The 23,481-nt window shown below is 33.8% G+C and overlaps 16 protein-coding genes and 1 pseudogene across 17 annotated transcripts, besides 4 other annotated features; 9 read left to right on the top strand and 8 right to left on the bottom strand.

Annotated features, from left to right (window-relative positions):
• Window positions 1-69: 69 nt before the first annotated feature.
• Window positions 70-141: a mobile genetic element.
• Window positions 142-2,428: a mobile genetic element.
• TVAGG3_0884730 lies at window positions 1,259-2,217 on the top strand (annotated as a pseudogene). The gene has a single exon. A coding segment is annotated over exon 1 (959 nt).
• Window positions 2,429-2,463: a mobile genetic element.
• A 1,494-nt stretch (window positions 2,464-3,957) lies between these two features.
• Window positions 3,958-4,320, top strand: TVAGG3_0884700 (uncharacterized protein; the record flags this gene model as incomplete). Its single annotated transcript, XM_051250574.1, has 1 exon — window positions 3,958-4,320. One exon carries the CDS (start codon window positions 3,958-3,960, stop codon window positions 4,318-4,320), a length of 363 nt encoding a protein of 120 aa, XP_051086049.1.
• An 18-nt stretch (window positions 4,321-4,338) lies between these two features.
• On the top strand, window positions 4,339-4,581 carry TVAGG3_0884690 (serine threonine-protein phosphatase family; the record flags this gene model as incomplete). Its single annotated transcript, XM_051250573.1, has 1 exon — window positions 4,339-4,581. One exon carries the CDS (start codon window positions 4,339-4,341, stop codon window positions 4,579-4,581), a length of 243 nt encoding a protein of 80 aa, XP_051086048.1.
• A 4-nt stretch (window positions 4,582-4,585) lies between these two features.
• On the bottom strand, window positions 4,586-5,173 carry TVAGG3_0884680 (uncharacterized protein; the record flags this gene model as incomplete). The annotated part of the gene is made up of 1 exon (XM_051250572.1): window positions 4,586-5,173. One exon carries the CDS (start codon window positions 5,171-5,173, stop codon window positions 4,586-4,588), a length of 588 nt encoding a protein of 195 aa, XP_051086047.1.
• A 98-nt stretch (window positions 5,174-5,271) lies between these two features.
• TVAGG3_0884670 (uncharacterized protein) lies at window positions 5,272-5,434 on the bottom strand (the record flags this gene model as incomplete). The annotated part of the gene is made up of 1 exon (XM_051250571.1): window positions 5,272-5,434. A coding segment is annotated over one exon (163 nt), but the record flags the coding sequence as incomplete, so codon positions are not given.
• Window positions 5,435-5,452: 18 nt separating this feature from the next.
• On the top strand, window positions 5,453-6,256 carry TVAGG3_0884660 (phage tail repeat-like family; the record flags this gene model as incomplete). The annotated part of the gene is made up of 1 exon (XM_051250570.1): window positions 5,453-6,256. The coding sequence occupies one exon, from the start codon at window positions 5,453-5,455 to the stop codon at window positions 6,254-6,256; it is 804 nt and encodes a 267-aa protein (XP_051086045.1).
• A 177-nt stretch (window positions 6,257-6,433) lies between these two features.
• Window positions 6,434-7,060, top strand: TVAGG3_0884650 (phage tail repeat-like family; the record flags this gene model as incomplete). The annotated part of the gene is made up of 1 exon (XM_051250569.1): window positions 6,434-7,060. The coding sequence occupies one exon, from the start codon at window positions 6,434-6,436 to the stop codon at window positions 7,058-7,060; it is 627 nt and encodes a 208-aa protein (XP_051086044.1).
• A 553-nt stretch (window positions 7,061-7,613) lies between these two features.
• Window positions 7,614-23,477: a mobile genetic element.
• Window positions 7,871-8,305, top strand: TVAGG3_0884640 (uncharacterized protein; the record flags this gene model as incomplete). The annotated part of the gene is made up of 1 exon (XM_051250568.1): window positions 7,871-8,305. The coding sequence occupies one exon, from the start codon at window positions 7,871-7,873 to the stop codon at window positions 8,303-8,305; it is 435 nt and encodes a 144-aa protein (XP_051086043.1).
• TVAGG3_0884630 (uncharacterized protein) lies at window positions 8,459-8,695 on the bottom strand (the record flags this gene model as incomplete). The annotated part of the gene is made up of 1 exon (XM_051250567.1): window positions 8,459-8,695. The coding sequence occupies one exon, from the start codon at window positions 8,693-8,695 to the stop codon at window positions 8,459-8,461; it is 237 nt and encodes a 78-aa protein (XP_051086042.1).
• TVAGG3_0884620 (repellent protein 1 family) lies at window positions 8,744-9,214 on the bottom strand (the record flags this gene model as incomplete). Its single annotated transcript, XM_051250566.1, has 1 exon — window positions 8,744-9,214. The coding sequence occupies one exon, from the start codon at window positions 9,212-9,214 to the stop codon at window positions 8,744-8,746; it is 471 nt and encodes a 156-aa protein (XP_051086041.1).
• Window positions 11,325-11,597, top strand: TVAGG3_0884610 (uncharacterized protein; the record flags this gene model as incomplete). The annotated part of the gene is made up of 1 exon (XM_051250565.1): window positions 11,325-11,597. One exon carries the CDS (start codon window positions 11,325-11,327, stop codon window positions 11,595-11,597), a length of 273 nt encoding a protein of 90 aa, XP_051086040.1.
• TVAGG3_0884600 (organellar and viral DNA polymerase type B) lies at window positions 13,638-14,432 on the bottom strand (the record flags this gene model as incomplete). Its single annotated transcript, XM_051250564.1, has 1 exon — window positions 13,638-14,432. One exon carries the CDS (start codon window positions 14,430-14,432, stop codon window positions 13,638-13,640), a length of 795 nt encoding a protein of 264 aa, XP_051086039.1.
• On the bottom strand, window positions 15,391-16,359 carry TVAGG3_0884590 (organellar and viral DNA polymerase type B; the record flags this gene model as incomplete). Its single annotated transcript, XM_051250563.1, has 1 exon — window positions 15,391-16,359. The coding sequence occupies one exon, from the start codon at window positions 16,357-16,359 to the stop codon at window positions 15,391-15,393; it is 969 nt and encodes a 322-aa protein (XP_051086038.1).
• TVAGG3_0884580 (uncharacterized protein) lies at window positions 16,450-16,923 on the top strand (the record flags this gene model as incomplete). Its single annotated transcript, XM_051250562.1, has 1 exon — window positions 16,450-16,923. The coding sequence occupies one exon, from the start codon at window positions 16,450-16,452 to the stop codon at window positions 16,921-16,923; it is 474 nt and encodes a 157-aa protein (XP_051086037.1).
• TVAGG3_0884570 (KilA, N-terminal/APSES-type HTH, DNA-binding family) lies at window positions 16,941-17,801 on the bottom strand (the record flags this gene model as incomplete). The annotated part of the gene is made up of 1 exon (XM_051250561.1): window positions 16,941-17,801. The coding sequence occupies one exon, from the start codon at window positions 17,799-17,801 to the stop codon at window positions 16,941-16,943; it is 861 nt and encodes a 286-aa protein (XP_051086036.1).
• Window positions 19,282-19,839, top strand: TVAGG3_0884560 (organellar and viral DNA polymerase type B; the record flags this gene model as incomplete). The annotated part of the gene is made up of 1 exon (XM_051250560.1): window positions 19,282-19,839. The coding sequence occupies one exon, from the start codon at window positions 19,282-19,284 to the stop codon at window positions 19,837-19,839; it is 558 nt and encodes a 185-aa protein (XP_051086035.1).
• Window positions 20,493-20,978, bottom strand: TVAGG3_0884550 (integrase core domain containing protein family; the record flags this gene model as incomplete). Its single annotated transcript, XM_051250559.1, has 1 exon — window positions 20,493-20,978. The coding sequence occupies one exon, from the start codon at window positions 20,976-20,978 to the stop codon at window positions 20,493-20,495; it is 486 nt and encodes a 161-aa protein (XP_051086034.1).
• Window positions 23,478-23,481: the final 4 nt, after the last annotated feature.

Here is a 23,481-nt window from a genome sequence, read left to right as displayed (position 1 = left end):
AAAAACATTTAGCTAGCAATTTCGACCTTTGACTCCACTCAAGACGTCACTTTTTTAATTTTGCGGTATCTGCATGATATCAAGACTTGGCTATAAGTCTCTATTCATTATGAGTATGACCCCATTTTTTTACAAAAAGTGGAGAAAGGGACAGACTAGCCCATTGTCACTTTTTAATTTAGCAAATGAACGCTTATGGAGTGGAGTTTTTGGGTAAATCTGATTTGCTTATAAATGAAATAAAATCAAAAGAAACCATATTGGCATTATATTATGCAAAAATAAATGATCTTACTTAGTACTTTTAAAGTTAATTTCAGAAAAAATTTGACACAATGGTATCCGGCACATACAAGTGGTGTACAACCAAAATATAAGTTGGTTTAAACATATATTGCTATATCTCATGATCTTACTTAGTACTTTTAAAGTTAATTTCAGAAAAAATTTGACACAATGGTATCCGGCACATACAAGTGGTGTACAACCAAAATATAAGTTGGTTTAAACATATATTGCTATATCTCATGATCTTACTTAGTACTTTTAAAGTTAATTTCAGAAAAAATTTGACACAATGGTATCCGGCACATACAAGTGGTGTACAACCAAAATTTCATATCCCTAGTTTTACATTTATCTTTAGTTTTATTTCACCTAATTTTCAAAGATCATAATTGAATTAGATGGCCAAGCTATTCAAAACACGACCAAGCTTATCAAAATAAGACCAATATATTCAAAATTCTTTATTCTTTCAAATCATTTCATTTTAATGCAGATCCAAGATCACGAACTCACATATATCGAGTTGCTTAAGTATGGAGTGCAACAAGAAATCCAAGCAGGTTGTAGTTATTCATATAAAACTAGGAAAGAAAGAAATCAAATCCAATTTAATTGTAAGTGGCCGAATTGTCCATGTCGCTTCCTTGTTGATACACTTCCCGATGACAAGTACCACATACGAAAATGTATTAACACCCACAATCATTCTGCCCCTTTTCCAAACAAATCACAACAAATTACATCATATTTTTATAGATCTTATTTAACAAGATATTTTGAATCAAATCAAGACCGTGTTTACGCACAATTAAGGTGTTTCAAAGATCTTAATATCCCATTTGATAGTGGGATCATTCCGGAAATGTTTCAACAATCTACAGATGCTTTAAAAAAGTTTTCTAAACGCCTTCATGCAATCAATACCCGTTTCTCAGCGGATGATGTTACATCTCTTGCAATTTTTGTCGACATGGTTAAGAGTCATTCTCCAGATGATCTCATCGAGTTTATTCACGAGCCAGATCGTATGATTTTCTATTACGCCCATTCGAAGCAAATGCTTTTTCACATCAAATACAAACTTATCACATTGATTCCACTTATAAGCTCTTGCGCTCTCGCATACCATTTTATGCCGTCACTGGCAAATTCGCGGAATCAATTGTTTTTCCGTTTTTGTATTTTTTCGTTTGGCCCGACACAAGTGAAAATATACAAGTTTGTCTCACAGCATATTTTGGCTCCATCAATCGCGAACCATCTTATTTTTCAATGGACTGCGCACCTCAAATCACAAATGCTGTTGAAACAGCCATCCCCTTATGCCAGATCATTTGGTGTGGCGTTCATGTGTTGCGCGCTGTCATGAGAAAGGCTGAAAAGTTTCAAGATCGTTCCAACTTCGAAACTTTCTATAACTTAATGAAGTTATTGGTCTTTGGTTCTGAAGAGGAAGAAATTGATCCTGATGAAGTTTACAACAATTTAGAAGAAATTTTAAATGAGGAACCTGCTGCCCGTGAATACTTTGACCGACAGTGGCGCCATCATCTTGACAGGTGGATGCTTCGCTATAGAAATGAAGGAGATGGAATAAACAACATCTCGGAATCACATTTCAAGGTTTTGAAGCACCAGTACTTCCCAGAAAGGCGAAATCTTCGACTCGATGAACTTGTCATCGAGTTATATTCCAGTGTTGTTCCTTCATTCCTGATTAAGTTGCAAATTAAAGGTCTGGATTCAGAGAGAAGTGTTAAAGTTATCAAAAAAGTCACAAGAGATTTCGAAGAAATGACACAATTTAAAAAAGTCGAATGCATCAGTATGCTTGAAGCTGTTCAGAAAGGTCTGAAAAATGATACACTTGATCCCAACATTGTTTACTCAACATTAAAAATATTATTGCAAAGAAAACATTTGATTTAATAAACATTTAATTTATTATAATTAATTTTTTATTACAGTATAGTAAAAAATGCTATAAATAAATTATTATATTTTATTAAAATGTGACTTTTAATAGTAAGTGAATAAAATAAATCAGGAATTGGGAAAGAAGTAAGGTTAATTAAAAATAATGAAAATTACAAGTTTAAGGTTAATGAAAAGTGACAATGGGCGAGTTTGTCCCCCACTCCAAAAAGTGCCGAATTGCAACTTTGTCCCAATCTCTTCATTATTTTAAACTTAAATTAGTTTTTATGATTGACTAAAGCAATCATATTTATTCATCATTAAATAAACAAAAAAATAATATTTGAGAGTTATTTCAAAAAAAACACATTGAATTTATTAATTTGTCTCAATTTCAGTATTATAAATTTTTATAATTTCAATATTTTGAAATACACTTTTTAATATTTCAATATTTATGATATTTCAATGTATTAAGTGGTCTCAAATTGAGCTTCTCAAATATAAGTGTTATAGACCGAAAATAGATTTTTTATATAGGTCAGGTAAGTGGGGCTTCCAGGCGCGTTGCGCCCTCTAGCCCATAAGAAATTTTGCCCAAGACCCAAGAGGAGGACCGAACCCCAGCCGACCACCGGTGACAAAACCAAAACCGTTGTTATTTACATCATATTAATACTGTCACTTTTTTAAAATGTCACTTTTTATGTCGCTTTTCACAAATTATATATGTTTTCATGCTTTGTCACTTTTCTGTCACTTTTCGGGTAAAAACATTTTTATTATTATATATAAATGAATTTTACAAAACCACCGTTACCGTTCTTTGGAAATAAGAGTAGATGTAAAGATATTATATTGAGAGAACTTAAGAAACTACCGAATGGTCTAACATTTGTAGATTTGTTCGGTGGAAGTTTCTATATATCCCATTTATGTCATACAATATTCCCAGACTCAAAGATTATATGCAATGACTTCGACAACTATATGGACCGTCTCAAACACATTCCAGACACAAATAATATATTGAAAGAGTTAAAAGAAAAGATACCTATAGGTAAGATGGAACGTATACCATTAGATAAGAAAAATATTGTGAGAGAGGTTTTGAAAAAAGCAGAATATATAGACTGGGATAGTATATCTGCTAGACTATTATATAGTGGTGCTATAAGAGTTCATGACATTGAAACACTTATGTCAAAAGTTTTATATCTTAACTATACAAATGTTTTCAAAGAGGACATAGAAAAATATATTGAGGGTATAGAGTTTGTGAGATGTCATTGGACAGAGTTGTATGAAAATATAAAGACAAGGAAAATGTTTTCTTTATAGTGGACCCGCCGTTCTATAACACATGGGATTTTCAATACCAAGTAGACTGGACTTTGAGAGACTCTTTAGAAACTTTAGACGTTATACATAACCATCCATGCTTTGACTTTACATCCGATAAAAGTGGTTTGGAAACCGTTATGAGATGGTTAGAGGACATACATGACTATGAGTTTAGATATGACAAGATAGAATATGAGAGAGGTCCTATAAACTGGAGAAAGTGTCACAATAAAGAAATTTTATTAGTAAGTAAATGTGGTTTGAAATAGGACTACTTGTTTTAGGTTTTTTCCATTATGTCATTTATTTATTTGACGTGGCAGAAAAGTACAGAGAATATGAAGATGAACCAATGCCTGCAAATGTTCAGCATATGTACTCGTAAGAGATATTTTTATCTAATATTAAATGGACGCACAGAACTTAGCGAATGCACAGCAAACTGGACAACCAAACCCAGAGAATATTCCAAATGAAGTTAGAATACAAACTGCAATGGCAAACTATGGTCAAGTGCCAACAGATGTACAAATGCAAACTGCCATGTCAAATGACGCTGCGTTAGGTTTGCCACCATGGTATGCAAATATGAGATGGAAAGAGTTTTATACAAACCCTGAAGTGGGATATAAACAACTTTATGCAGATGACGCGAACACAGGAGTTGACCCAGAATATGTTTTCTACCAGAGGAGAAACAGAATGTATGAGCTCCAGTTAAAGAATGCTATGGAACTCAACAGGAAACGTAAGAGACTAGGCGGACATTAGATTTTTACTACTAGTAAAATGGGTTTCTTCAGTAAGATAGGAAACTTCTTTCGAAATGTTGGAAGAGGTATATGGAATGGAATAAAATCTGTCGGAAGAGGAGTATGGAACGGTGTCAAAAATATTGGTAAAAGAGTAGGTCAGTTCGTTGGTATTATACCTAAAGACCCTGAACCAGAAGAACAAGCTCCTGTAATACAACAGCCTGAACCTGCACCACAGTCTAGTTGGCAACCAAATCCAACACCTCAACCGTATTAAAAAATTATATTTTTATCGTTCGATAGTAGTTGTATATGAAACTAAGTTCTAAGTAAAACGCATGGTATAATGGAATTATTCTTTTTCTTCCATCTGTAGTAAACCATACTTGAAAGTCTGAAATACTTCCACTTGGTGGTTCGTATAACTTTGTAGGTTTTTCGTAAAAGTCATTTGCCAAGCATAAGAAAGAGTTTTGCGCACCAGAAAATGAAGCATGAACAATAATAGCATCTGGGTCGAAAATATTTTCATATGTTCCATTAGGGTTTTCGACTTCATAATAGTCCGGGTGTACTGGATATGCTGCAGGCTGATTTAACATCCTCATAAATCTATACCATGCCAAGTTGTTATATTTTGTAGAAATATAAACGTTTTCTCCAAGGTCTTCTATTTTATTGATTTTAACAGTTGCATTTTTCCTGTCATAAATAATATCGAGATGGTATTCTCCTTCGTCAATGTTAAACTGGTTTGCATATTCAATATAGATATCGTTTATTTTTTCTTGAAAAGCTTGAAGAGTTGTTTCTAAGTTTATAAGCAAATTAACTTGTAAAAGTTTTCCCTGTTCAAATTTCTCATACATACGTTTTTCTTTGTTATAGTATCGAACTTCAAAACCGACCGTAAATGGGAAACCATGTATGGCTTCTGAAATGAACTTCATTCTACGAAAGCCAATAGCTTTTGTGACAGATGGGTCTCTTAACCATCTTAATGGGTAGTCAAAACGATAGCCTTCATGCTTTACGGTATCTGTCTCAAACTTTTGACCGACATTAGTAAAAAGTTCATCTAATGGTTTAGTTGTAGCAACTCTAGAATTTTCTTTTTCTATTGGAAGCATATTTTATCTATAATAAAAATGTCAAATGAAACAGCGTCTATGAGAGAAATACAACACAACCGACAACTCATTATGCAAGCTCTAAATAAGAACACAACAAACTTTTCAAACTATTCTAAGATATCTGAGTCATTGAAAGAAGGAAACTTAAAACTGACATTAAACCCAATGACAGACGAGTTTCTGTTTCAAGACAACAAGAACAATACTGTCTGTATAAATCCAACAAAAGGAACTTTAAACGAGAAACCTATAAATGAACTTCTTTTGAAAGCAGATGTTGACAACAAAGCTGACAAAGAATATGTAGACGATGCAATAGCAAAAGAAGAAGAAAGAGCTAACAATGCTTATGCAACAAAAGAACATACTCATCCTGAACTAGCAGACAAAACATATGTTGACAATAAAATGTCAAGTGAAGTGACAAGAGCTGAAAACGAATATTCTAAAAAGACCCATATACATTATATTAACCAAATACCAAGTCTTAAGGAAACATTAGAGACAAAAGCAGATAAGACTCATACACATTTTATATCTGATATTACAAACTTACAAGAAACCTTAAACAGGAAAAGTGACGTTGGACATACACATACCATTGCAAATATTACAAACTTACAAGAAACCTTAAACAGGAAAAGTGACGTTGGACATACACATACATCTTCTGAAATAACAGACTTAAACGTTAGCCTTGAAAATAAAGCAGATAAAACATATGTCAATGAAATATACCAAAGTTTGATAGGAACAAAAAATATTGAAACTATTGTTGGTGACTTTTCTGTCAATGAAGAAAATAAATATTTTAGATGACAGTTGGTACAGTCCTTAAAAAATGGTACACGGCATAAACTCATTCCGAAAAATAACAATGAAATGTATGTAAGCTATAAAAAGAATGATGGTACACAAGTTAAAGTTCCATTAGACAACAACTGCTACTTAAACTTATATGGAGACGAACAAAAGAAATATTTAAGAGTTTATGAAATGGCAGATATGACATTGCCTGACCCAGCTCCAGCACCACATTATTATGACTATGGAGATGACGACAGAACACCACATGTAGATGAACAAAAGCTAACATTATATTTAGATTATTATAGATATAAAAGATATAATGCAATAAAAAAAACGAGAATAGTATATTATTATACAGATGACAGAAATAAATATTATAGTCAAGATTTTACCTACCCCGAAAACATAAGATTATATTATAAAAAATATTCTGACACAAACCAGAAGAAACCTGAAATAGTTGCACTATATTTTAAGTTCAAAAGAGACAATCCTATAATATCTCATATGTTTGATTTAATGAACCCAGTAGGTTCTATTTATACATCTATGGATGCAAGAGGTCCTCAAGTAATGTTTGGTGTTGGTGCATGGGAACAAATAGTCGACAGGTTTTTGTATTGTGCAAACTCTTCAAAGGAAACAGGTGGAAGTAAAACGATTTCAGGTGAAAATTTACCTGCACACAGTCATTACAAAGATTTAAGTACATCTCAAGCAGGTTGGCATAAGCATAGATATTGGGATTGGTCAGGAAAGTTAGTATCCCTAAGTCGCGTACTGTGGCACTGCGCGCCTCCGTACACCACTTAGCGGTTTTGACACTTTACGAAACCAGTAACGTATATTTTACAACACAACCATAACACCAACTTAACCTTAAATATTTACAAAACCATCTGACACATAAACGACTTCACTAACGAATTCCCTACCGTCCTCACTAAATAAAAATAACCTTATTTTTATTTTTTTTAATTTTTTATTTCATTACAAAGACATGTCCGACTACATTTACTATGACTCTTTCCCAGAACGTTTCCGTGAACTATTCAAAACTCAAGTAAAACTGAGAAACATGCATTTTAACAAAGACAGACCCATTGACGATGAAAGAAACCCTGAATATATTACAATCCCTTATGACGCAAAGTTCATTGCATACATTCCTTATGGTCGCAGAGGAACGAAAACTATTTCAACAAAGAACAAAAATTATTTCTGGAGCGATGAAGAAAATTGCCTTATCTACATAAATGCATACTTAAATAAAGCTACATATTGTACAAAAGAAGGTTGGACTGGATTTGAGCTCTACATATACGACGACGATGGAAACAGACGTTGTGTATACCCATACGATAATAGTTAGTATCCCTATGTTGTGTACTGTGGCACTGCGCGCCTCCGTACACCACTTAGCGGTTTTGACACTTTACGAAACCAGTAACGTATATTTTACAACACAACCATAACACCAACTTAATCTTAAATATTTACAAAACCATCTGACACATAAACGACATCACTAACGACTTCACTAACGAATTCACTACCGTCCTCACTAAATAAAAAATAACCTTATTTTTATTTTTTTTAAATTTTTTATTTCATTGTAAAGACATGTCCGACTACATTTACTATGACTCTTTCCCAGAACGTTTCCGTGAACTATTCAAAACTCAAGTAAAACTGAGAAACATGCATTTTAACAAAGACAGACCCATTGACGATGAAAGAAACCCTGAATATATTACAATCCCTTATGACGCAAAGTTCATTGCATACATTCCTTATGGTCGCAGAGGAACGAAAACTATTTCAACAAAGAACAAAAATTATTTCTGGAGCGATGAAGAAAATTGCCTTATCTACATAAATGCATACTTAAATAAAGCTACATATTGTACAAAAGAAGGTTGGACTGGATTTGAGCTCTACATATACGACGACGATGGAAACAGACGTTGTGTATACCCATACGATAATATGTACCATTGTTTTCATCAAGCATTAAACGAATACATAGTCAGTAAGGGTCTCATTCCTGCTGAGTAGAAATGTTATATTTTTGTTCCCACATTTATTTAAAAATTAATGATATCACCACCCTCACACGTATGAAAACATAGCACAAAAATAAATTTAGGTGAAGTGGTGAGATTTCACCTCTTTTTTCACCTGTTTTTTCACCCACTTGAATTCATTGCTTTATAACTCTCTTCCTTTCTCCAACTCTTCTAACTTCTTCTTAAGTTCAGCAATGTTGTCCTCATGAAGTTTAATCTTCCTCAAAATTCCTTCTCTATCTAATGGTTGCTTTATCTTTCTAAACTGAACTCTACCATCCTTCATAGTATGAACGTAAAAACCTTCTGGAACCGCTCCTGATTTAATGTATTCTACCAAAAACTTTTGTTTCATTGCTTCAGTGACTTTAGTCGTCATTTCAATCAAATAAAAATGTTCAAATAAAATAAAAATAACGTTATTTTTTCAGTAAGGAAACGCAGGAGTTTTACGATTTATTTGAGGCGTAGGTTCTGGTTTAAATGTTGGAGTCGGTTTAGGAGTTGACTTTTGAACAGGAGTTTGTACTTCCATAGGTTCAGGAGTCATTGAAGGTTTTGCTTGTGAAGGCGTTGGTTTTGACGTTGGTTTTGGCGAAGGTGTTGGAGTTTGTTCAAATTCAGCTACTTCAGTATTATTTATAACATTTGCTTTATTTCTTTTCAACATCATAACTGCTCCTGCTGTAGCTAGCAAACCTAGTGGGAGACCATATTTTATATAAGGACTTGACCAAATGCTATTTTTGACAGGAGCTGGTGGAACACCTAACCTTGGTGAAACTGCTCTTTGCCATTGTGCAGCTCGTAAGAAATATTCAATAGGTGCTCCATAATCGTTTGGTAAAGTTTGTTTCACAGATGGTGAAGGTTCACGAGAGCTTGATGAAGAACTCATTTATAAGCTTTAAAAATAAACGTTCATCCTTTATTCCTCACCGTCGTCAGTTGCTAAGTTATAGTCATCTAATCTTATTATTGGGATTCCATTAGCACGCACCTGAATGGCAAAGCAACAATCCCTCATAAATCCAATAAGTGGCTTTGGTACGTTTTCAGTTGCTAGTTCAATAGGTCCTTTAACAGACAATTTGTATGTTATTGGAGCAGTAGATGTTTGACCTTGTTGGAAGCAAAAGTCCACTTCTGTTGGAAAACCACATAAGAAATGTGTGTTGTCATAGCTATCCCATTTATGTTCCACACTACCATCATCCACCAATGACCTCATAACATCTTCATTAAATCCTATCATATCATTGTTTGTATTGCAGGCGTTCGCAACCATTTCATAAAATACAGGTCCATATGATTTTTCAGGTTCTGCAGGCATATTTCCATAAGCTCCCATGGAAAGCTGAAGATATTTAAACTTAGGGTTCTCAAAATTAACATAATAGTTGTCTTTCTTTCTAAATAGTGCCCAAATACTTTTAACATTAATAGGCGTATAAGCTGCTGTAAATGTTGCACTTGAACTATCTGTATTCTTTGAGAATGAACCGTCCATAGGAATCCAATCCATAACTTTAACAGGAAAACATAAAGCCTCGTTTGTATAATGTTCTACAAGTTCTGTATAAATGTTAGGGTCTAAAGAGAATGACTTTGGATGAATGAAACATTCATTAAAATCCATCTTTGTTCGAAATAGTTGCTGGGTTACAGTTGTAATAGTAACTGTTCCACTAGCTTCTACTGCCTTCGTTATCATAGTGAATGGTTCATTCCATGGAACAAATTTATTTGTCGGTGGATTTGAATCTGAAGCAAATGCAACTTTAAGAGTTGGATTGAAAGCAATGATATCATTTACAGATATAGATGTGCATTGTAAGGCGTCGCTACTGAACTTTACTTTAAGCTGAATGTTTCCTGCAAAAGCTGGAATAAATCGAATAGCTTCTAATGGAAGGAATCTTCTAACAGGAATTCTTAACGAAGCTTAAAATCAAATGATTTTCCTGCTGTAATTGGACCACTAACAATTTGTCCTGTTCTGCATGTCCCGAATGACTCCATACATCTTTATGTCGGTCTTTGAGAAAACATCTACTTTTTTATTTGTTCGGTAGTTTGTGAGTTTGAAGTTATATATGCTTCTTCTCTTGCGTTGTCTTGAGAATATACGATACGACCATTTGCAAGGATTTGATATCCAGCAACTGCATAGAAAGCGTCATCGAAACCAATCCAAAATCCTGGTGGGTTTGTTTTATTGGAACCTGAACCAATTTCTTTATCTGCAATAAATTGACCTTCCATTTTATACGTAATGAATGTATTGTAAAGGTCCAACATATTTTCACCAGGAGGTGAGAGATTGAATGTTACCCATGTGTTATCTTTAGCAGTTCCAGGTTGTGATGGAATCTTTGCGTCAGAATATTTTCTATTAGTGTCACCAATTTGAACTGCATTGTCTATGATATCGAAATATGAGCGAATCTGATGAATATGCTCTGCTGGAGTAAATTCGTTTAACTGTTCGTTCTGCATGTATTTACTTCAGATAAAAATATCTATTTACTTCATTATTCTCACTCCTTCTTCTTGCATTCGTGGTGGAAGTTGTTTCTTGACATTTTCAATGAAACTGTACATTCTCTTTTGTCTCAACTTCTTTCACTGGCGGGGTCAGGGTTCTTTGACTCGGTTTGCTTTTCAATGAAATTCACGAACTTTGCAATAAGCTCTTGGTTCGTTATTGAAAGTACATCTGGCTTCTTTTCTTCTGGTTCTATTGACTTTTCAGTTTGAACAGAAGGTTTTATATGGGCTTCGTGGGCTTCGCCCTTGCCATGCACCTTAATGTTGTCGCTCTCTGTATTCGCTAATGGTACCTTTCTTTTTCTTACGTATATTTTACCATCTTTACTCTGACTTACGTAATAGAAAGGATGTTGTATTCCTCTGGCGTCATTTAATATAATAGACTCTCGTTCTGATTTTGACAAGCTCATTTTACATCGGTTAAAGTTTTAATTTTGTTTTTTATCTGCAGTCAAATGACTCAGACAAGCCCTACGGACAAGACCCAAGGTGTCATAGATGTTGAAGCATTGAAGAAAGAAATTCGTGAACAAATTTTATCCGAACTGAAGGAACAAAAACAAGAACAAAAGCCAGAGAGACCAAAGAGAAAACTTAGTGAAAAACAACTTGCTGCATTAGCTGCTGGAAGACAAAAGAACCCACGTTTGCTGGCAAAGAAAGCTAGAGAAGAAGCAAAAGCAAAGGAAGAACAAAAAGCAAAGGAAGCTGAAGCAAAGAAAGAGTAAATGGTTTATTTTTATCCAAACTAAATGTATAGACAAATACCTTTATCTGTTGCGTTCAGTAGTGAAAACCCTGACGTCAAAATAAAGGGGAACAGAGTAACGTTTAAGTTTCCAACAGACTGGATTGTGAACATAAATGAAGAGAAGTACATTGGCATAACATCTATGTATATAACACGTGCTTTCAGAAAGGTTGACTTTATACTTCAAGTCGAGATAGAAAATGACGAACAGTCTTTAAGCGCCCAAAACATTCACATATACAAATACTTTAAAGACGATACAACATTGCAACAATGTATGATTTCATTTAATGAGATGTTCGAGAAAAAGTTCAACATTGAAGTACAAACTTTACAGCCTTTACGTGAGTTTCTTGCACAACTGAAAGAAGAAGGTAGTCAGCCACAACTTATAGACTTTCATTATGAATTTAATGAAAATGAAGATGGAACTCATGACTGTCAATTCATTGTATTCTCACCATTCAATGAAGTCGCTAAAAAGAAAAAAAATCCATTACGTATAAGATTTCAAATCTCTGAACCAAGTGATGATTTTAAGAATGTTTTCAATTATGATGCAATGCTTCCGAGGAAAAATGAATTTTCAAAGATTGTAACACCTGGCATTTGGGATAGAAAGCAAGCTATATTATATTCAAACTTAAGTAAAGGAGTTGAAAATGAGTTCATTGGTCATACAAGAACTTCACCACTTCCTAACCCTAAATACTATAAATTAACTGGCTTCAATCGTGAGTTTTGGATAGACATGTTCTCCACTCATGACCATAAATGTCCAGTGTTCTTGCCTCCAGACCATAAGGACTGTCTCTACATTGAAACACAACTCTTAAACTCTACCATCGCAGTATTGTAAAATCTACGCTAGCTTTATTTTTATCACGAATGACCTCATTCATGACCTCATTCATGACTCATTGCTGACAAAAATAAATGACCTCAGAACTTCAACTTACGAATAAAGCTTGTTTTAGTCGTTATTGAAAAGTTGAACTTTTCAGCAAAGCAAGGTTGACATGACTTACATAAGTCGAATGCAATCTCTTGACCATCATAAAGTGCTTTGTAAAGTTTCATTAAACTGAACTCAGAGTCTTGTCATATGTTCCAACAGGTATGTGAATGTTCTTATCTTCATTGTAATAGCATTGTATAGCTTCAGGAAACATTTCATTAGCGGTTTAAAGCAATAACATCTTGCTTCACGCCTTTCATTCTGCAGTGAAATGCAACTTCATTTAAATCATTCGTGAGTAAGTCTATGTAGGTCTTCTTTCCACAGAAAATACTTTTATAAGCTAAACTTTGTTTTCCAGGTGTTATTTCTGCAAAGTCGCTATGAAATTGACCAAGGTTCTTTCCTATAAGTTCGCGACCATATCTCTTCTTAAACTCTGCTGCAAGCTTTGGGATGTCTTCATTATATAAGTGCATACTGTCGGTATCCTGGTAAAATATTTGAAGACCATGTCCTCTGCAGTACAGAATACTTCATTCATAATACGTTTTGACATAGACAGAATATTAACACCAAGTGGACAGAAGTTAAAGTGTCTGCAAATGCTTTTCGTTAGCTTGAAAATAGTTTTATCTGAACCATCCAAACCTTCGAACTTCACTATATGGTTGTAATTTCTTATAGCATATCTTATAGCATCTTTGTCATTACTATGGTTATTTTTGACTCAATAGGAGATAGAATAGTTTTGCCATAAATGCTGTTCAGAATGAGTTTTATAATTTCTTGTAAGGGGTTTTCCTTCTTTCTTATACTTTAACCTTAACTCAAACAACTTCTTTACTTCATCTCTTATTCTCATATCTCTGTTTCCATCGTAATAGTATCCTTGCAACACTTCACATTTGACACCTTGATATTTTATGAGGTCTTGTAATGTTATATGGTCAACATACATGAGACAGCAAGTGTTTGAACTTCTTGGAACGTTAAGTTCTGGATTTAGTTCAGGGTCGCAAACTATTAAATGAAAGTGTCTGGGTATACCAATCTCTGTTATCTTAATGAGAACAAAGAAGCCAGACATAAACTTTTCACCAATGGGTTCCTTTGGTCGTCATCGAATAAATGTCTCATGAGATACTCTGTGCTTAACATTTCTTCCTTCAATACTTTTGGAATACCTTCTAAAGTATAAAGTCTTGCTATAGCTGAAGGATATAATGAAACAGTGTCGAAGTCAGCAATGAGTTTCTTTTTGCTCTTTTGTTTCATGTTATCTGACAACATACATCTTCCACCTTGAATGCATCTCGAAATAAATTCTCTTGGTTTATTTGAGAGGTCATAAAGATTTCCATTCGGGAAGTATACTCTGTTCTCAAACAATTTGTTAGCAATAGAACAAATACTAACGTAGTCATAAACGTTTAAATCAAACTCTTTCAATAAGTCATTGCGGAACTTTACAAAACCTTCTCTTAAAATTCTTACATCTTGTTTGCAGTAAAACGTGCTATATTTTTCTAAGTCGAAGTGGTTTTCATCTATTCTGCAACCTTTGATGGAATCTATGTTCTTCATAAATGTATCTGCATCATGGATAAACTTACATGCTTCAGAAATGACACCAGTTCTGTTGTCATTTGCTAACAAAACACTGCTGTAGTAGTTATATGGAAATACTTCTTTCGGTCCTGTTTGTAAGTTAAACATAGCAGGAAATAGTTTAAGCTTCTTATTTATAACACTGTAAGAGTCTTTTATAATAATTGCCCGTCCTTTATATAAACCAGTTATTTGCATTGTTCGTGAACCTTTAATGATGGGAGTTCCTTTCACTTCTGTCATGTGTCTTAAGATGAAGTTTATGTCATAACTGAGGTTATGGAAATATATTAAACTCTTGTCAGGAAGTCTTTCCAAAAATTCTGTTGCACAGTTTTGACCCCAAATACTTTCACTAACTGAACCATCTTCACTGTCATAACAGATGTTAAAAGCTTTATGAAAGCCATCCGTACTACACTCAAAGTCAGCAAAGAAAACGTGCTCAGGTATGAATTTACATTTAGCTTTATTTACTTCTTTTGACTCTGCTTTCTTCTTCAGTTGTACACAATACTTTGGAGCATATGTCAAATCTTTAAATGGTGCAAGGTTCTGTTTATATAAGTCAGTAGTATATGTGAAAAGTTCTCCATAAGAAATAGGTTCGAAATATTTGCACTCCCACAATGTTTTCATAACATCCATAACGGTGTTGTTCTATCATAACGAACTACATATTTATCTTCTCTCTTTGTATAAATCTTCATCTGTTTCTCAATGTTCATTCCACCACAAGCTTTGAGAATTTCTTTATAGTTTCGAATGAAATATGTTGTCATTGGAATCTTTCATTTAGCATGTAGTGGTCTTCAACAAGAAGTAAGTCAATAGTTCTAACAGTTTCGCATTCTTTTGGTATGTATCTCTTTATTTCATTATGTCTTGAGTCATTGAAATAACCAATGGTAACATTAAATGCTATACCTGTTGCGTCAGAAATTTCTTGTACTTTACTTTGAGGAAAGTCTCTAACACGAATGACTTCTCTCATGTGGTCAATAGTTTCTTCATTTACTCCAGCCTGAATGCAAGCATAAACGAAACAATTGTCCTCTGTCATAAGTGTTGCAGTTCTTTTGTTCAGTTCATTGAAGATTTGGTAGCGTTCAAGATTTATAGGTAATGTGCAAAGATACTTCCAGAACTGACCGCTTCTCTTCTTATAAAACTTCTTTTCACCATTATCTTTCCAAAGCATCTATAATGCTGTTTTTCCTGTTTGCTTAAGAGCTTCCAAAATCTTTCTGGTCTTTGTCAGTGTGCTTTCATCTCTATATGGTCTCTTTTTTGGTTTGCCTTTCTTTACATCTGACATCGTTAAGCCTTCATATTCTGTTAAATCATACATCTTTATTTCGGTAAGATTCTTTATGTTTGTCAAGAAGAAGTCATAGTGCATTTCAACAATACCTGCAGCATTTGCTTCTATCTCTGATATAAAGTTCTCCTTCAAGAGCTGATGTAGTAATGTTCCAATATTATTGAGGTTTAACGTAGAACATTCATACTTTCCACCAAGTTTATAACATACCATCCATCTCTGTTGTGAGTTTATTTTAATTTTCTCTAAGAGTCTCATGAAAACCTTACCGAAATGTTTGTGTAAGTAGTCTCTGTTTGGTTCATCTAAAGCTTCGATGTTAAAGTCAATGAGTCTATTGCCTGACTTCACATTCCTCTTCCTATTTTCTTCATCTTTCTTTAACCATCTCTCACCTTCTTTTGGTTTGTCGTCAATGGAACGAATGACATCGTTAGCTTTACGAACTTGTTCTATAGCACTTTTAAACATCTCTCTTCTCTGTTGTTTCAGTGTGTCGTCTCTTCTTCTTGTTTCACCAACGTTTGCATGGGCTACGCCCGCGCCGTCATGCGGCTTTGTTATGTCAAACATTTCTCTTCTTACTTCATGAGGTATTGAACGTCTATGATATAAGTCAATAGCAATGTCATTTAAAGGAAATGCTATTGCATGAACTTCGTCCTCGCCGCGTTGCGGCTTTATGAACTCATGAATTCTATCATAACTTATTGCACCATTATAGTCTTTAATGAAGTCAGCGAGTGCTTTTTTGTTTGTCGCGTAATGTTTTGCAACATCTATATTAGCTTCTGTAAGAAGTTGTTTTATTTCCGAGTGTTCTAACTTAGACAACTTCCGATACATCTTTAGTAGGAAATAAAAAAATATTTTTTGAAAAAATTAGATTAGATTTTTTTAAGTTATTTTTCAAAATAATTTAATATTTTTATTTTAATGAAACACATGCAAGATTGCAAGTTCTTTTCATACAATGCTCTCGCTACTGTCATCAAGAATGAGTTCAATAATGCTTCAAACGTTAATGTTATCTTTAACAAGAAGTTTGTGAAAGAATCTAAGTTTGGTCAGTATGTCAGACCATTAGCTATCGTCATTGACCGCAAACGTTATACTTCACAAGAGTTAGCAGTAGTTTTGAAACAAAAGAGTTTCTTCGTGAATGTCAAAGATACTCATTATACTGTCATAAAGAACTCCAACATTGACTTCTTCAGTATTGCTATGAATCTTTCCGAACAGAAAGAATATAAGAAGGGTGAAACAAATGTGAAATATTATTCTTCATCTCTGAAAACAATAACGAACAAAGATGTTATACAGAAATTCTTACCAAAGGTTGAAGAAGCTTCTATTGACATTGACGAAGAAAGTGAAATGGTTGAAGAAATTGACCCTGACGTCATTTAAGCAAAAATATATTTTTTTTATTCTTCCTCTTTGAAGTTATCGAAATATTCTGTTATTTTTTCCTTCAGTAATGTTAAGTCTTCTTTGAATGTAAGTATTGTGCAACCTTTGATGTCATAGTGTGTTTGAGGAAGAGTATTTTTGACAATTTCCTTTATTTGCTCATTCGGTGTCATTGAAATCGGTAAGTTTTCACGATAGAACCAGTTTCTGTCAGATTTATATATTTTAGCAAGGTCATAAAAGCTCTTGTTGTTTCTTCTCACTAAATGCAACATAACCATATCTCTGTCTTCTTCATTTTCCATCTCTTCAGTATATATCATATACTTATAACTCTTTTCCTTTCCTTTTGGTACCGAACGTGGTATTCTTTTCTGTATGCTTTTGTCTTTTGCTTCAATGACTTCATCTTTTGCATGAAGTTTCTTTTCCATATCTTCACGTTCTTGTCTATGAATTTCGTCAAGAAGTTTACAAACATACCAAGCATAACGAGGTGAAGCCCACATTGCTACAGCATTTACGAGAAGTCTATGAACATAATATCCTCTCAAACCGTTTGGCAATTTTTCACGATTTTCATAGAGTTTTGGCGACTGGGATTTTTTACCTACTCGCTGTTCTTCACTGTTTTCAGAAAAAAGTACGTCTCGCTGTGCTTCACTTAATAGTTCTATGGTGCTTTGGTTCCTAAACCAGTCTTTAGGAAGCTTAGTATCTGGAGCAAAACAAGCCGTCAAAATACTTTGCATTTGGTACATGTCGTCTTTGACAGAACGAATGAGTCTCAATTGTTTGTTATATTGTATGTACTCGTATTCTTCATTTATGACTTCATGAACGATAGCAGTTGTTGTGTTCTCTAATGTTGACATATCTGTCCTTACATACAGGATAAAAAATAAATAAAAATAAAATTAGCGTTATTTTTTCTGAGATAAACACTATTTCTTCACAACATTAAATTTTATCCTGTATGAAATGACTTTAAAAAGATTATTGACTGACTTCGAATACTATCTCATTGACGCACTGACAGACCCTCAAAACTGTGTTGAAAGTTCTTTAAGCTTTAAGATTGAAGGTACGACGCATTTTGTCTTCACTTACGTATTGAAAGAATATGACCGTTATCATAACGAAGTGAATCAAACACTAATAAAATTTGTAGATAAAAAATTGGTTAACAATGAATATTTTAAACGTGAAGACCCAAACACTGCTGGAGATGATGAAGAATACAGACAAGTTATTGAAAAAAATAACGCAAGATTAGATGCAATAGAAAAGAAGTTTAATGAATGTCTTACAAACACGTATGAATATCTTATGCAGTGGGAAGCCAGATGGAAATAAATTTACGTCAAATATGCAATTTATAAAATCTTATGTCGACAGGCTACGTAGCACAGTGGTCTAAGGTGGTGTTATGGAGGGGTCAGGGTCTGTGGTTCGAACCGCGACAGCGCCGTATTTTCTTATTTTCTTTATTTGTCTTGTTTGTCGTGAATAAAAAGTGTCATAAAAGTGCTCTATCTTCCACGGGAATAAATAAAAAATTTACTTTATTTCTTCTTTATTTCTTTGTTCCCGTGGAAGAAGGGTTTTGCTGTTTTTTCTCAGCCGAAATCAATGATTTTTTCATTTTTGGAATCCTTAGCGAATGAGGAATCTTTTCTCTCGTGGAAGCTTTGACCTAAAATATAATTTAGGTGAAGAGGTGAGATGTCACCCGTTTTCTCACCTGTTTTCTCACCCTCGTGACTTTGTCATAACTTCTTCGTAAATGAGTGTAAATGACCAAAAATATATTATAGGTGAAGAGGTGAGATGTCACCTCTTTTTTCACCTAATTTCTCACCCTCGTGAATTTTCATGAATTTCCTTAAGATAGAAAAAATAACGTTAGTTTTATTTTATTTATTTTTTTATTTTGTATGTAAAGATATGATTTCAACAATCGGCACAACAACAATTCAAGCCGCGAACGGCGGGACTCTGTCCACAACAACTTCACCAAACTCGTTAGTCATGAATCCAACATCTATGTTAGTAGAGATGAAAAACTTCATTCCTTCTTCATATACTTTCGAAACAAAAATCCAGAAGATAAAGCAAGAACTTTTAACAAATAATTTAGACTGTAGTGCGAAAGATGAAACAAATGAACAGTATCTTTATGAAATGCAGGACATTATTGACCATTTACCTAAACTACCTGAAATTCAGCATCAAAAACTAACTATTCCTGAATTCGACGAAATAGAAGTGAAACCAACTGACTCAGTAGAAATAAAGAAGTTCATTCGAAAGGTAAACTATGAGTTTCTAGGATTTCATTGCAACCATAAGGTTATGGACAAAGATTGCGACATGGTATATAAGAATGTTTCTGACATATATAAATCCGGGGAGTTTAAGACCTACGATAACTTTGTTTCGTTAGTTGCTGAATGTGTATGGCAGATAAGAGATAAAGATAGAAGAGGTAAAATATGGAACGAACAGATAAGACCAACTGCTTTTGAGTTAAAGAAAACCATTGACGCCTTAGTTGTTTTAGCAGGTAAGGTTTCAGAATATAACGCAAAAATGAATCCGCAATGTTCTAAATGTAAAGCAGCAATTAGGAAATATAACTACTCCGTCAAAGAGATAGAAAGAATGCGAAACGACTATGCAGACTTAAAGAAAGAAGCAGAAAAGCCAGCAGAAAATAAAATGGACATGTTAGCATTTCTGAACAAAAACTATCCAACTGCTGACGATTTCCTTCTATCTGACGTCAAGAAGAAATATAAAGAAACTTTCGGCATTGTTAAAACTTTTGACATACTGACAGAAGAAATAGAAGCTACGAAATTGTTTAGGATTTCAAATATACATCGTACAATTCATGTAAAACGCTTGTGAAAAACTGGGGTGAGAAAACAGGTGAGAAAACGGGTGACATCTCACCTCTTCACCTATAATATATTTTTGCTTTAATTAAATGCTTTCCGGAAACGTCGATGAAAATCATATGGACAAATTATATGAAAAAATTAATAATGATTACCCCTCATTAACCAGGGAAATGACGGATTCTATAGTTCGTAAATTCGATGAAATACAGGATATGTGGTTCGACAGATTCGACATGAACGATAAGGAAAAGAGAAAGAACGATAACAATTTACTTACTAAAAGAATCCTAAAATCTAAAATAGGTGAAGCTTCAACATTTAACACAGTACATAACTTTTACACCGCTGTTTATATTTTCAATAATTTATTTAACGATGAACGAGAAAGAAAAAGTATGTTTAACGGAAGAAATGAATATGATTTTATCCTTTGTGCTGTTCGGGATGTTGACATGAAACTAAAGAAAATATTCTTATTACAAGATGACACGGTTGAAGATGAAGTCAATGAGTTTTTAAATCGTGATTTAAATGAAATTGATGAAGTTATGACCGAATGTTATAAAAAGTTCAAGAGGTGAAAAAAGAGTGAGAAAACAGGTGAATCTCACCTCTTCACCTAAATTATATTTTTGTCTGATTTACATCCAACGAAAAAGTTTAGAAGAATTTTCTTATTCTTTCTGGCATGTTTTTATCTTTCCAGTACTCCCGCTCTAATGGTCCCAGATGAGTTGGTTTAGATTCTCTCAAGTTCTTAGATGGTATAACATCTTCAACGCCTCCTTCATATCTTACTTTATAAGTGTCATCGTTTGTGTTATAGTCAAGTATTTCAATAACCACTCCTCGCTTTGCTTCGTCAATGGTTTCAGCAAGTTTGCCATTACTACTTTCGACTAATTTATGTCGAGGGTAAAATGCTATGGAGTCGTCAGCAGCTTTTATAAGATATCCATTACCTTGCGTAGAGTCTACGATATAATAATTTCGACTTAACCTTAAACGTTTCTTTGTCAATGGTTTGTCGTCAAGAACTACACGAACTTTTGTACCAGGAATGAGAGTAAATTGTGTTGAATTTCTGATATTTTGTGTTTGGCTTCGTTTCTTTTGTATATACTTTTCTTCTTGTTGTTGTGTCATTGAATTTGGTGTATGTCCTGTTGTAGAATGTGTTGAGGAATTATATACTTCGAGAAAATGTTTCATTGTTTCTTCGGTAAAGTCTCGCTCTTGATTTAAATCTCTGAGAGTCTTATGAAGCGGTTATGATACCGAGTATGTTATGGTTATGGTCTTCAGTAGTGTAGTGAGTTATGTTATGCTTAATGAGAAATTCTGTGATTTCGTTGCTGAGGTATGCACCGTCTTGGTCTGATGTTAAAATACTTGGGCTATGTTCTGCTACAAACTTTTGTAAAACTCTTAACACTTCAGAGTTCCTTTATTTCTCATTATATGCATATGCTTTACGAGTGTTAACATTTATGAAGATGAGGAATGGTTTATGTCCTCCTTTTCTGCTTTGAATGAGAGTGTCAAATTGGTATGCGTCAGGAGTGTTGGAGTAAATTGGTAAAAAGTAGTCGTAAGGATTTATTTTTGTTTGATGTACAACATTTTTGTCAAAGAACCTTTTCACTTCAGCTCTGTTAGTAAATCCCGAACTCTTTGCAGCTTCATTGAACTTCTTAAATGACCTCCATGGATGTTGTTCGAATACTTCTTTCAAGCTCATTTATGTAAAGTTAAAGATTTTAACCAACTCGTATCCAAGCGTGCATTGTTATATAAGGAGGCATATAATCTTTTCCATTACCTGCTGGGTCTGTAATACCAGCTACAACATGTGTATGATTTCCTGCAGTTCCACAGAAAATACCTGTGCTAACATCTTTGGGGTCATCTGTGATATCATATCTATGCATTCCCTGTCTATCCGAACCCGCTGCAAGATTTGTATAACCTCTTTTTGTTATTGAATGTGAATGGTTTCCTTCCACAGATGTTCTTCCACTGAACCTATGCATATGTGAAGGAAGGTTTTCAATACCTATTTTCTTTGAACCTCCCATCTTCATTGACTGAGTATTAGTGTAGAATGGAAAACTGTCAACTATTTCATACCATCTACCACCAAATAAAGTGTTTGGATTTATTGGATTCATAGACGTATAAACAGCTCCTATAGGATATATTAAATCATATATGCTCATAACTCTATAAACATATTCTAAAGAACTTATGTCATTAAATACCATTTGGAATGTATCTCCCGGATGAAATGTTGCATTTGTTCCACTTTTATAATGTAATGTTAGTTCAATAGAATTATCCAAGAAAAATTCAAAAGTATCTGGTTGAAGACCTCTAACAAATTCAAATGGAGTTGCTGGTTCACCATTTATAATTTCTGTTGTAAATGTCATTGTATCTGGTTTCGAAAATTTCTTTATTAGTTCTGCATCCACATAAGTTTTATCTGCTTTCTTGTCTAACATTGCTGGTAGTTCATATGCTTCAAAGTTTCTGGCATGATCTTCGGTATTCCTGCAACTCTTATCTAAATTGTTAAGAGTATCTTTTACGCTTGTACTTGGATTTTCTAATGGTGCACTTGAACCAAGGTCAAAGTTCAATATTATGTCGTCTGCTCTAACAGTAGTGAAGGATTTATGTGTATGGTTCTTGTCGGCTTTACTGTCTAAAGAAGTTTGAAGTTCATTTATATCGGAGATGTTGTGTTTATGAGATTTCAAAACTTTGTTCGTTGCGTCAAGTTCAACTTTGTCAGCTTTACTTTTAATAGCATCTTCAAACGTTATTTTTGACTTAACTCTCAAAGTAAATCTTGGTTCAACTAATACACCATTAACATTGAAAGTAGAGGCATAAATTTCACCGGTATAACCAAATGCTTCTGGTGCTTTAGCTACATCATACTGTACAGTACAGCTTATGTCATAACCTTTAGCACGAATGTATTTATATCTTCTTTCATTAACATTTTTTGTCTTCGCTTCATCACTTCGTGTTAAATATCCATGGTAGTCCGTTATAATCTGTTCGTCTGAAGTTATATAATGAACGTGGTTTTTATTCTGCTTTTTCGGCTAATTTCTCATTAACATCATTCACTTCTAATTCAACTCTTCCGCCAGAACTCTTATTATCATTAATCTTTTTCATTAATTCGGTAATTACGTCATAAAGACTATATTCTGTTTTTCGGTTTTGTAAATAATGAGTCAAATTTCTTTTCATCATTACATCGCTGACATTAATGATATCACCAATTCCTTTTTCATTTATTCTCTTCATTAGTTCTGCAATAATGACGAATATATAATCTGTTAATTTATTCTCTTCATCGAGGGTTATAGAATGTTTTGAAATTGAATCATTAACTCCTCTAAATAAATCAATAACTTCAGGATACACGTTTTTAATGTCTTGAATAACCCGACCAGTATCCTCGCCACTATGTGGCTCTGAGCCCGTTGGCTCTGTTGTTCATGTTCTTCGTTCCGTCGTTACGTGGTTTTATATCTCTAACCATCATCAACGCAGCCATAACGGAGGGTTTGTTGCTTCCTGTTCGAAAATCCGTCCGTTATGTACGGTATATCTAAATAATTTCTTTTGT

The sequence above is a fragment of the Trichomonas vaginalis genome, chromosome VI, assembly GCF_026262505.1.
Source record: "Trichomonas vaginalis G3 chromosome VI, whole genome shotgun sequence".
NCBI classification, from domain to species: Eukaryota; Parabasalia; order Trichomonadida; family Trichomonadidae; genus Trichomonas; species Trichomonas vaginalis.
The sequence above is the reverse complement of the archived record's forward strand: the minus strand, read 5'-3'. Positions and strand labels throughout refer to the sequence as shown.